This window comes from Cherax quadricarinatus, chromosome 56, assembly GCF_038502225.1.
Source record: "Cherax quadricarinatus isolate ZL_2023a chromosome 56, ASM3850222v1, whole genome shotgun sequence".
Classification (NCBI taxonomy): domain Eukaryota; kingdom Metazoa; phylum Arthropoda; class Malacostraca; order Decapoda; family Parastacidae; genus Cherax; species Cherax quadricarinatus.
In genome coordinates, this window is record NC_091347.1 from 5,031,322 (window position 1) to 5,045,127 (window position 13,806).

At 42.3% G+C, this 13,806-nt stretch overlaps 1 protein-coding gene across 1 annotated transcript in view; it reads right to left on the minus strand.

Moving 5' to 3' along the window:
• The window catches only part of LOC128700668 (Histone acetyltransferase Tip60), a 92,968-nt gene extending 80,860 nt beyond the window's left edge, over positions 1 to 12,108 (minus strand). Inside the window, exon 1 of the mRNA XM_070096979.1 lies at positions 11,979 to 12,108. Within this exon, the coding sequence (XP_069953080.1) occupies positions 11,979 to 12,108 (130 nt within the window). The remainder of the gene's footprint in view (positions 1 to 11,978) is intronic.
• Between the last annotated feature and the right edge of the window lie 1,698 nt (positions 12,109 to 13,806).

Below are 13,806 nucleotides of genomic sequence, written 5' to 3' on the forward strand. Positions count from 1 at the left end.
GAACAGACTGACTGATGTTGTAGTGGCCAGGCTTAGGCTTGGTTACAAGTATTTCTGGCAGTTTGGGAGACACACAGATGATGATCAAACTAAATGTAAATTATGTGATCAGGCATATGGTCACTCTCTTGAACACTATGTGCTTAATTGTCCACTCATTGAGGAATACAGAGACAGACAGTATAATAACTTATGTGACATGTCAAGATATCTTATTAATGAAAATAAGATACCAGATATACTAAGCAAATTTCCTAAATTTGCTTGTAACAGATAAGTGAACTATAGATATGTAGATATAAATCCTTATGTATTCCTGTTAACCCTTTGGGGCCTAGTTCTTAGGCCTTTTGTGTATCCATATGCTCTCGCGCTACCGTCCACAGGATGGATATGGGGTGCACAATAAACTAGCCACTTCGGTGGCAAAATCTAATCTCTTGGTCCATCCTGGGTAACTCACACGTTACTATGTTATACATGTATGCAAGCATAAGTGTGCAGCTGTAGATAGATGAACCAGTACCTAAACAATCTCACTTACACACACGTTACTATGTATGACAAGTGTTACCAAGTACACCAAGTGTACACTTTATCACTTAGAATATACTTGTGTAGATGTAAATATAAGTGAGTGGGGTACACCGCTGGTCGTAATAAACACACTCAACTTCTCAAGGTCACACACTAGGCCCAGCTTCTGGAGTTACCAGCGTTTTAATGTGTTTATTATGTGTCAGTGCGTGTCTGCAGTCATTAAATTGGTGTATCAGAAGTTAAACACTACAATCCAGTTGATCAAATAGTCTAAAACAATTTACACAATGTATAACTAGAAGTATAACAATTGCAAATTGTTGCTATTACAATTTTAACTAGGCGCTAAACCCACTAGTTGAGATGGCAAGGAACATAGATGTTAACAGGCTGACTCTTGCTTAACACAGTTGAAAGGTAACCGAATTACTCAAGTAAGAAAGTATTCATGAAACTGAACATTATGCAGGAGTAAGATTGTTCACAGTAAAAATACAAAGCATAAGTTACACACTCACACCACAGATGAACACTGCAATTTGAAATATTACTGGGAATTTAGCAGTAAAGTTTCAGTCTGAACGAGAAAATGTATTATAAAACACAGCAATGACACTAGGACAAGCAACTTAATTATGTAACTGTATTTAATAGTTCAGTTACACTGAGCAGAGCATGTATTACACTGATTTATCAAATGTAAGGAGTCGCTACACTGAAGCACACTCTGAGCCATTTAAAGTCTTAATACAGGCTTACAAATGATAATTAACTGTTGGGGAAAGCAGCACTTAACACTTCTAGCACAAGTATGACAGATGAATGTTCACTGTGTACAAGCCAATCACCACAAACTCACTATGTTTATAAGTGAACCTCTGGCATGTCCCACTCAAAATGTCAGTACTGCAATGCTCGTCAAATTGTTCTCAAGCCACTACAGGAAACACTGGTATGCCAGCAGCACTGCAGAACGTATACACAGACATGCTGGGCCCTAGGACAGCTATAACTGCAGGCTGCCTTAGCTTGTTCTGGCTAGCTTTTAGTGCTGCCCTCAAGCTTGCTTGACTGTGCTTGCCAAGCCCGCGCCAACCACCCAGACACCTGCTTGCAACAGGGAGGCAGGCACACAGGAGACACTCGCAAGATGAGTGGAGTGTGGCACAGAGGACATGGGCACTCAAGCACCCATGTGGTCTGGCAAAAAAACGCCTCTAGACCACAAGCAAATAGAGGCGAACGGCTGAGTTCCAAATCGAGGAAGAAGGGGGGACAAGGAAGGGATATTCACCTCGCTAGACACAGGCAATATGGGTGTAGTGGCCTGCAGGTCGCAGTGCAATTTTCAAGGTCATTCACTGGGCCCACAGTCGTCTTGAGAGTTACCAACCCTGCACTACTTGTTAATTACTCCAAACCCGCAGCACTTAACACATCTAGCACACGTGTCTTGGAATGACAGACAAATTTTCACTACATAAGAACTAGTTCTCACAACACCGAAGGTACGGCCAGAACACTGTAGAATGTTCACAAAGGCATTCTGGGATTCAGAACAGATGTAGCCTTGGCCTTCACTGGCTGGCTTGGAGCGCTGTTTGGCCTGGATCAGCTAAACTCGCCCTTATCCCATATGTAGATAATGGCGACGAGTTAAGGGATACCGGTGAATAGGAAAGTCGAGGAAGGGACATTCACCTCACTAGACACACGCAGTATGGGTGTAAGTGGCATGCGGGTCTTATAGTGCCATTTTCAAGGTCACCCAGCAGGCCAGACATTCCTCACTCATTTTAAGCCTATGTAGGTACTGATGGTAGCACAATGTCCTAAGTCAGCATAATCCACTCATGCAAATAGTTACAACAAATCTGCAGCACTTGCGGAACTCTCATATTCGAGTACCAGCGGGGCAGCAAAATACATCTCTACACTGCACGTCGTTGATTGAGGCGAACGGCTAGTTTAAAGGCAGAGTTGGGGATACAGAACAGCAGGGGTAACTGAGCACGCACATTCGCCTTTCTTCACATAGTCAATATGGGCGAAAGTCTCAGGCAGGTGATGCAGTGCCTCGCTCAAGGTCACAGGCTGAGGCAGACTTCTCAAGAGTTACCAAACACTGCAATACTCGTACAGATTGTTACTCACTCCAAACTTGCAGAACTTCTTGCACACGTGTCTTGGAGTGAAAGACGAATTTTCAGTGTGTGGACACCTGGGTTACCAACTCACGTAGGACTGCACACTCGTCGTTATTCCTCAGGTTGGTAAAGCGATGAGTTGTGAGCATTTTGAGAGGCACGAGTAGCAGTGGACTAGCAAAATTCGCCTCTACACTGTATGTTGATAGAGGCGAAAGGCTGAGGTCAAATGAAAGGCAGAGGGGAAGCAGAGGCCTGTGAGGGCCTTTGCAAAAAGGAAAACTATTTCCAGTGTTTCACTAGGTATATCCTTAGTCACAGCTCGCACATAAGAGTTCTCACAACACTGAAGCTGTCTTCCAACAGTAGGAGTTTTAATGATGACTTATCAGTCGGGAAAAATGGGTAGGCCTGCGAATTAGTAGGTCCAGATCCCCAGCACACGTCTACTCCCCTCAACCACTCAGCCGAGACTGAAACTGATGGTGACAACAACGAAATGGACTAAATATGACAAAAGAGGGACCGGCATTCAAGTACCAGACCTGCTGCCAGACGTGAACCAGACATGAGACGTTTTCCACTACAATGAAATAACTGACTTCCATATCAACTGCACCAGTGTTCAACGGGAAGACAACATGGCAGGAAACCTGATCAACAAAACTCCAAGGAAATGACAGGTCTATAGGACTTTTTTCCCCTCAGTGCCAAACGAGGGAAAGAACTGAGCATTTAAACATGGCTGACCGGCATCCAAACACCAGCTACTGCCAGACGTACAACTAGCGAAGTGAAATTCTCATCTTTACTGACATTCATCTGTATTGACAGTAGCATCATATCTGTACCACCATCATATCACCTGTACCAGTGCTAATGAGAGGGAAACACAGGAAACATCGTTAAATCAACAATACAAAACTCCAAGGATACAGGACGGTTATCCCTCAGTGCCAGTCGTGAGAAAGAAGTGAATAGTTAAACAGCCAAGGTTAATGTTTTAGTAGCTGATTTATATTCAGCTGACCAGTGTACAGTGAGAGAATCATAGGAGTAAATGCCAAATATATCTATAAACTCAAGGAAAGTCAGGTTGTAGGTGGCATTTACTTCCCTCAGTGTTTTAAAAATGGCTGAGTCAGCAGACCAGGTCAGGCAGTCAACAACACGACAACCCCCGATAAATGGAATTGAGGGGGATTTGGAAGGATAAAATCCTTGATTAAACCTTTCTGGTCTACCAGAATGGAAAGGAGTTAGAAGTTAATAGGTGAAACCGGACTGTGAAGCGAGGCGGGAAGGGGAGTGTGAAATAAGGGGATAAATGAAAGGGGTTTGTGAAGTTAAGGGAAAAGTGAGCAGTGAAGAGGGTTTTGAAGAAGAAAATTTACTAGTAATTCAGTGGTGATTGCTAAAGCAGATACTAGGGTGTACTAGGTGACTGGAAAAGAGAAATAAATATTGTTGTTGTATAAGGAGGGGTGTTAATGTTGCAGTTTAAAAACTGTAGTGTACAGCACCCTTCTGGCAAGACGGTGATGGAGTGAATGATGGTGAAAGTTTTTCTTTTTCGGGCCACCCTGCCTTGGTGGGAATCGGCCAGTGTGATAAAAAAAAAAAGAGTAAAAGAGCGAAGAGTGAAAATGGCAGGCATTAGGGGGGTACAGACTGCCATAATCATATTTATCTTTCTCCTTCAATTCCATGAAGAAAGAAATCAGTCATGGGGGCTGGTAAAGGTGAATGGAGTAACAGCGCCCTGGACAGTAAAAGCCCAACAGTTGCCATCCTACCAGAAAAGTAAATGCCAGTATCGCCACAAGGTATGGCAACACTGCATACCCAAACAAAAACAGTGGCACACAACTCTTATTGTAGCGCTCTTAAGTGGTGATATCCAAATTAATCCAGGACCTCAAACTATTGTGCAGAGGCAAAACAGACAGATAAATGGCGGTCTAGTAGCTAGGAATGATAACCTTAACTCCATATGTAATGCATACATAGGTCAATGTGAGACAAAACAGCCATTATCATCTCAAACACTACCAAACAGGTGCATACACTGTACTAAAGTACGCATGAAAAACAGAAAAGGCACCTTATGTAAAATGTGTAAGGGGTGGGTGCATGATGGATGTATGTACAATTATAGTAACGGTGCCAGAAATCATTTTGTGTGTAACAAATGCACTTTGGCACAGTTACCCTTTAGCAGTGATGACATTGATTTACCTAATTTTAATACATATGACCCATTGCCATATAGTGATGATTATAATTTTTATGAAAACAGGCCTTCACTTTATTCATGTCAACGCAAGACCACTTCCTAAATTGGCAGAGATTAGGATTCTAGCTAACAAAATTAGGGCAGCAGTTATAACCATCTCTGAATCCTGGTTGGATGATACTGTGACTGACGATGAGGTCAAAATAGAAGGTTACAATATAAAACGCTTAGATAGGAACAGAGAGGGTGGTGGGGTATGTGCCTACATTAGAAATGACTTAGCTTACAACCCAAGACCTGATTTAAATAACAAACTGGAGATTCTATGGTTTGAAGTGCTGCTTCCAAAGACTAAACCCATCTTAGTAGGAACTAGTTACCGCCCTCTCACCCATGACCAGTTCTTAGACTTTCCCAGAGTATTGTCCGGACTTGAAAACAATTCCGAGACTTTAATATCTGTTTTCAGCAGCAAAATAACAGGCTATGCAAAAGGTATAAGCAAATTCTAGGTTTCAATAGTTACACTCAACTAATTAATACACCAACCCGGATTACACAGTTCTCAGCCACCCTAATTGACCACATACTTTGTAACCGCTCTGAGAACATTAGTCAGGCGTCATTACCACAGGTCTTAGTGATCATTTCATCATTTACTGCACCAGGAAAATCATTAGGGATGGGATGGGCCTACACAGGACAATAAAAATGAGGTCAACTAGAAACTACAGTAAAGAAACACTGGTAAATAGGCTACACAATTGTGACTGGACAGAGATAAGCTGCATGGACGTAAATGATGCCTGGGAAAATTTCAAAACAATGTTCACTACCATCCTGGATAATATTGTACCAGTTAAAGATGTTAGGATTAAACGAAGAACTGAACCCTGGATGACTACTGAGATATTAGATAATATGAAATTCAGAGACCAGCTGCTAAAAAGATTTAAAGCAAACAGACAGGATATTGCAGCACTAAATGAATTCCAAAGGGTGAGGAACAGAGTGCAGAGACTTATAAAAGGAGCAAAGGCAAGGCAAAAAATTGAAGAGTATAAGCATAACCCCAGAAAGCTCTGGCAACAACTAAAACAGTTGGGGTATAGCCATAAGCCAGTAGATAGGTCTAACATAGTACTCACTATCGATAACAAGGTATGCCACGAAACATCTAAGGTGGCAAATTGCTTTAATTCCTACTACACATCTGTTGCATCAACACTAGTAAGTAAACTACCAGCTGCATCAAATACCTTTAACACAGACTGATAAGTTTCAAACATACTATACCAATAAAGGGGTAACCCCAAACAGTTGTCAACTAGTAAGTGTATCTCATGACTTTATTCAAAAAGAACTAAGCAGGTTAAACCCAACTAAAAACACTGGCCCGGATAACATCCCGTCTAAGTTCCTAAAAGATGGTGCTTCTGAACTGTCAATCCCTATTGCTCACATAATAAATCTATCAATCACCACTAATACCGTACCGGATGGGTTCAAGGAGGCCAGAGTTACTCCTATCTTCAAGAAAAATAGTAGGTCTGATGTAAGCTATCAATCGGGCTTTAGATCTTACTCAACCGACACCTACCTAATTAATCTGACGGATTACCTGAGAACTGAAATGTCAAAGGGGAACCTCATAGGTATGGTAACCTTAGACCTGCAAAAGGCCTTCGATACTGTCAACCACAATATATTATGCAAGAAACTTCAAGCTATCGGTATAGGTTCTGTAGACTGGTTTAAGTCCTACCTTAGCAACAGGAGACAAATTGTCAAAATCAACAAAACGGAATCAGAACCCCTGCCGATAGCATGTGGAGTTCCCCACGGTAGTATTCTGGGTCCCTTATTATTCTTATGTCAATGACATGTCTATCAGTGTCAAGTGCAAACTCCTACTGTATGCAGATGACAGTGCTCTGTTAGTGTCAGGTAAAGATCCACAAGATATTGCTAATGTTTTAACACTGGAACTGGAGTCCTGCAGACAATATGTAAAGTAAAAGGACACAAGTGCAACTAATGTGTATTGTGGCAAATGGTTAGTAGACAACAAACTATCATTACACCTCGGGAAAACTGAAGCCATTCTATTTGGCACGAAACAAACTGAGAAGGGTAAATAATTTTAATGTCCAGTGTAATGGGGAGCCCATCACTTTGGTTTCATCAGTAAAATATCTGGGAATCCCCTTTGACCCATGCATGTCAGGAGAATTGATAGGGAACAGTGTAGTAAAGAAAGTGAATGGCAGACTGAAGTTCCTGTATAGACAAGCACAGTGCCTACCTACTGAGGCTCGCAGGACCCTATGTCTAGCCCTTATACAATGCCATATGGGTTACGCTTGCTCTTCATGGTACTCTGCCTTGACAAAAAAAAAACAAAGAGACTGCAAATCACCAAGAACAAAATCGTAAGATTCATCCTGGGGCTGGGACCAAGAGAGCATGTAGGCCAGAATGAATTACAGCAGTTGGATATGCTGAATGTTGAAGACAGAGTAAAACAACTGAAGCTAAATCATGTTTATAAAATTGCTCACAAACAATGTCCAGAATATCTTACTGTCAATTTTGTCAAGGTTGGGAACCAAAGCACTCATAGCACTAATGTGAGAGAGCACAACTTTGTAGTACCCACAGTCACTGGGCAGGCTTCAAACACCTTTTATTGTACAGCAATAAAGGAATGGAACAGACTGCCCGCACATGTCAAAGCCAGTCATAGCATGAACCAGTTCAAGAAGTGTGCCAAAAGGTGTCTGATGAATGTAGCTACAACGTCAAAGACCTGGGAGTGATTATGTCGGAGGATCTCAACTTCAAGGACCATAACATTGTATCAATCGCATCTGCTAGAAAAATGACAGGATGGATAATGAGAACCTTCAAAACTAGGGAGGTCAAGCCCATGATGACACTCTTCAGGTCACTTGTTCTATCTAGGCTGGAATATTGCTGCACTCTAACAGCACCTTTCAAGGCAGGTGAAATTGCCGACCTAGAAAATGTACAGAGAACTTTCACGGCGCGCATAACGGAGATAAAACACCTCAATTACTGGGAGCGCTTGAGGTTTCTAAACCTGTATTCCCTGGAACGCAGGAGGGAGAGATACATGATTATATACACCTGGAAAATCCTAGAGGGACTAGTACCGAACTTGCACACGAAAATCACTCACTACGAAAGCAAAAGACTTGGCAGACGATGCACCATCCCCCCAATGAAAAGCAGGGGTGTCACTAGCACGTTAAGAGACCATACAATAAGTGTCAGGGGCCCGAGACTGTTCAACTGCCTCCCAGCACACATAAGGGGGATTACCAACAGACCCCTGGCAGTCTTCAAGCTGGCACTGGACAAGCACCTAAAGTCAGTTCCTGATCAGCCGGGCTGTGGCTCGTACGTTGGTTTGCGTGCAGCCAGCAGCAACAGCCTGGTTGATCAGGCTCTGATCCACCAGGAGGCCTGGTCACAGACCGGGCCGCGGGGGCGTTGACCCCCGAAACTCTCTCCAGGTAAACTCCAGGTAAACAAAGGGAGGGGAATGATTTTCTATTTTTTAGCTAACATACGTGTAAATTTTACCTTATTCCTAGTAATGACCCTCGTATTGTAGATAGTCTTAATTACCCTCGTGTAGTAGTCTTTTTAGTATAATAACAAGGTTATCTTCATTATAGAATAATAAGAAAATATTATAACCTTTATATTATAATAAGGTAAAAGGACCCCAATGGAAATAAGTCACTGACTTTTTTGGGTTATCCTAGATTCTCTACACATATGCTGCTATGTATGATAATTCTATGTAACTGTATTTGTGTATATCTGAATAAACTTGCTTATAATCTTCTGCAGCCTCCTCTGCAGTTGCCAGTCCCATAGTCACTCCTGTAACTAATTCTTTTGCTGTCCTGGGCTCAGACATCCCTACTTCAACACCTCAGTCTCTTCTCACTTCGTGTTATCCCTCACAAACCCCGGTATCGACAAAACCTCGTACGACACCACCTCCCAATCGTCCCTCTACTTCTCAGAAGTCCAAAACATCTCCTTTAACCCCTCCTTCCCTCCATCCACCTCCACATTTTACCTTCCCGGTCTCTGTACCTGGGTCTTCCCCTTTCACTGGCTCTGTTACAAGTGTGGAGGTTCATCCTCCTCGTACTGTGCCTTCCTCCCCTGTCCCCTCCCAAGTTTCTTCCTCTTCTGCCACCTCCTAGGTTTCTGCCTCTTCTGTCCCCTCCCACACTTCTCCAGTTCCCTCCACCCTTTCACCCCCCCCACCCTACCTTGGTACAGTCCATTACAGTTCCGATCTTTACTCAAACTCCTCCTTCCATCTCCGATATTGTCTCCCATACGACGTCTCTGGACTCCGAAACACTTGAAGCAATCTCTGAATATATTGCAGAGACCAAACCATCAATGGACACTGATCCACCCTCTGTTCCTTCTCTTTCCTCTTCTCCATCTGCGCAACTCCTTTCTTCACAGCGCACCGTTCCTTCGCTGCTTAAACGTTTTCTGCTGCCACCGCATGTGGACTTTTCTAACCCCTCTAGTCCGTAAGTACCCTTCAATTCAATTCAAAGTTTATTCTCTATAAGGATTACAATGCTGAGTTTACAGAATTTGGTTATTGTGTGGTTTACAAGTAGTAAAATAATGATTACAGTGTACCACTAGAACACCTAGCATGGCTAGGCATTTCGGGCAGACTTAGTTTAAATCTTAATTTTAAAATATTACAAATTATGAGGCAAGTTGGTATTATGGCTGACTAAATACTAGTTAATGAGTTTAGCAATGTGAATGCTTTTGTTTTGGCACAGTACATAGTTTCAGTATTGGAGTATCACAGGATTCATTATTTTAAGATTGAGATGAATATTTCTGTTTATGGTCAAATGGGTGAGTGAGTAAGTGTGAACCACGAGGTGGTATTCGTGTAGTTAGTTGACGGGGTGTATCAGGGATATAAGATGCTTTCTAATGGTAGTTTTGAAGGTGATGAATGTGTCTGCAGTTCTAGAGTTCTCAGGTAGGGTGTTCCAGATTTTAGGGCCTTTGACATACATTGAATTTTTGTAAAGGTTTAGTCGGACACGGGGAATGTCATAGAGATGTTTGTGTCTGGTGTTATGCCTGTGGGTTCTGTCAACTACCAAGAAAGCGTTTTAGGTCAAGGTTGATATTGGAGTTTAAGGTCCTGTAGATGTAGATTGCACAGTAGTAAGTGTGGATGTACTGAACAGGGAGTAAGTTTAGATCTATGAAGAGTGGGGGGGTGTGTTGCCAGGGATGGGATTTAGTGATTATTCTTACTGCAGCTTTTTGTTGGGCTATTATTGGCTTTAGGTGTGTTGCTGCAGTTGATCCCCAAGCACAAATAGCATAGGTGAGGTATGGATAAATAAGTGAGTGGTATAGTGTGAGAAGGGCATTTTGCGGCAGTGGTATAGTGTGAGAAGGGCATTTTGTGGCACGTAGTATCGTATCTTGGAGAGGATCCCAACCGTTTTGGATACTTTTTTGGTTATGTGTTGGATATGGGTGCTGAAATTCAGGTTGTTGTCAAGGTATAGGCCTAGGAATTTGCCCTCATTATGTCTGGTAATTAGTGTGTTGTCGATCTTAATGTTAATTTGTGCATCTCCTGCTCTGCTACCAAACATAATATAGTAGGTTTTGCCATTGTTAAGCGTAAGTTTATTGGCTGTCATCCAAGTCGATATTTTGAGCAGCTCCTCGTTAACAATGGTGTTGAGGGTGGCAAGATTAGGGTGAGAGATGACATAAGTCGTGTCGTCAGCAAAGAGAATGGGTTTCAGGTGTTGGGATACGTTTGGAAGATCATTGATGTATATGAGGAAGAGCAGGGGACCAAGGACACTTCCCTGCAGAACTCCAGTATCAAGTGGCCGTGTTGTTGATGCTGTGTCTTTAATGGTGACATACTGATACCTATTAGTAAGGTAAGATTTGAAATAAGCAAGCGCATGGCCTCTTATACCGTAATGGTCAAGTTTGTGGAGTAGGATGTTGTGGTCTACTGTGTCAAAAGCTTTTCTTAGGTCAATAAAAATTCCTAGTAGATATTCCTTATTTTCCAATGCTGTGTAAAGCAGATCTAGCATTTTTATGATTGCATCATTAGTGCTTTTATTTTTCCTGAATCCAAATTGGCAGGGGTTGAGTATGTTTTGTGTCGTTATAAATGAATATAGTCTCCTGCGCACGAGTTTCTCAAAGATTTTGGATAGCAATGGTAAGTTTGATATTGGCCTATAGTTGTTTAAGTCTGTAGGGTCACCACCTTTATGTATTGGTGTAACCCTTGCCATCTTGAGTAGTTTCAGGAAGGTGACTTGTTAAAAAGTAATGAAATAGCATGCGAAAGGACATGGGCCGCTCGCTTGTACAGTAATGGTGGGACATGAGACAGATTCCCCCCCCCCCGAGTTATTTTTAAGTGACTTTATAATCTCGGTGACTTCCGTGGGCTCAGTTGGTACAAGATAGAAGGAATTTGGGAAATTCCTATCTAGGTAGTCCCCGGCATGGGCATTGGTATGTGGGAGTTTATTGGCGAGATTAGATCTTATGGTTGAGAAGAAGTCGTTTATCTTGTTAGCTGTGTCAGTGGGATGTAGTGGTGTTTCATTAGGTTTAGTTAGGACAATATTCTTGTTTTTTTTCAGTTTGTGGGTCCCTAGAATCTGAGAGAGTGTTTTCCAGGTCTTTTTTTATATCTCGTCAAGTGTCTGTGAATCTACTGGAGTAGTATAGTTGTTTGGCTTTTTTTATTACTTTGGTGAGAACTGATGAATAGTGTTTAAGAACATCTTTGTGTATTAAGCCCTGTCTATATTGCTTTTCATATTGGTGTTTGTCAATGGATTTCAGAATGGTGCTGGTTAGCCATGGGCAACCAAGCCGTTTGTTTGTGATCTGTTTTGTTTTTATAGGACAAAGTTTGTTGTATAGTCTAAGTAATTTAAGAAAAATGTCTGTCCAGTCATCAATACCATTGGCCTTGGAGAATTCTGTAGGCCAGTCATCAGTCTCTAGGTCAGCCGGTGGTTTGGTGGCTAAAGCTCCCGCTTCACACACGGAGGGCCCGGGTTCGATTCCTGGCGGGTGGAAATTCTGACACATTTCCTTACACCTATTGTCCTGTTCACCTAGCAGCAAATAGGTACCTGGGTGTTAGTCGACTGGTGTGGGTCGCATCCTGGGGGACAAGATTAAGGACCCCAATGGAAATAAGTTACACAGTCCTCGATGACGAACTGACTTTCTTGGGTTATCCTGGGTGGCTAAGTGACAGTGTCAGCGTGCCTCGTTGTGCTCCGGGTTTTCTGGTGTTTTCACGGTCGCTCTTACGGTCGCTCGTGCTAGAACTTTAATTTGTGTCATCAATCCTATACGATACATCCCTCTAGCGCCTGGAACCAATCTTGGGCGGAAAACATTATATACTGAGTCAAAAAAGGAGAATTAGTGTGCACTACCTAGCAGAGTTTACTGCCAGAGGGGAATCATAGGCCTGTGTCCCGTGTGAAAAAAATAATAATAATTGAACTTTGTGTCAGAGGAAAGAAAGTCTCCCTGAAAGCATTGAGTATACATAGTGTATAGTGTATACTACAGTGGCTCCCTAGTATATTGATGATAAAGGCTAAAGTGTCATTTGAAAACAGGTGAATTTGTAAATGAAGTGATAAGCCTATAGAGGCAGGTGCCAGAAGTCGCCAGAAACTTACCACAGGTCAGCTGTTTTTAATAATCTTCCTGGCTTGCTAGTGTACTCGCATATAATCTAGTGATACCAGTGAATAGCAGAATACAGTGTTGTAGTAGCAACTAACCAGTATTATAATGGTACTTAGTGGAGTGGAGTGACTTTCATTAGTTTCTTTTTCTTGAAATACCAGACGTAGTTACCTGTAGTTACCAGCGGTCGCAATATACACAACGAGAAGCAATTATTACTACAGAAAAAGCGTCCTTCCTCCAAAATTTGTACCAGTCAACTATAGTGATAATATAGCATTTATTGTGGTGGAGACGGAAAAAAAAAATAGAAGCTAGATACAGCGATTGATAAACAAGGGTGGAGGTCGACCGTTCGTCATTGTAGGAGTGCCAGCAGTCACCGGCTCTTCAACACGCAAGTTATACTTTTGTATCAATCAAATCACATATTACTCGGGTAGATAATTTCCAGTAGATCCTTCATGTGTTAGCTCAAATCACCGACCAGTATGGTTTAAATAAGTGACCCACTGATCAGATCAGATAGACTGGTCCGAACCCTTGACTGGTCCGAACCCTTGACTGGTCCGAACCCTTGACTGGTCCGAACCCTTGACTGGTCCGAACCCTTGACTGGTCCGAACCCTTGACTGGTCCGAACCCTTGACTGGTCCGAACCCTTGACTGGTCCGAACCCTTGACTGGTTTCAAACGGTTTCGTTGTGCACCACCTAGCAGGTTATTAATAGAATATTCAAGAGGTTGCTAGTAGAATTGCAGTAAATCAACCATTCAAATCATTATGAAGCTGTGTGTAGTCTGTGGTCAGTCAAACAAACGGGCTTCCACATGCATAAATTGTCATTTCTGTGGAAATTGGTGTCACGCCCCTTGTGCAGATATCCAAGAACTAGCTACAAGCAGTATTAAAACAGGGAAGTGTTTTTGGGTATGCCCAAATGAGATAAATCTGTGGACTAAAATCACAAGGGTATTAAAAGAGGTCAACATCAAAGCTGCTTTCATAGAAAACCTGGAAGCTTTCTACAACAGATGGGAACATAAAAAGTCCGGGCTGAATGGTACTGCCCTTGATAC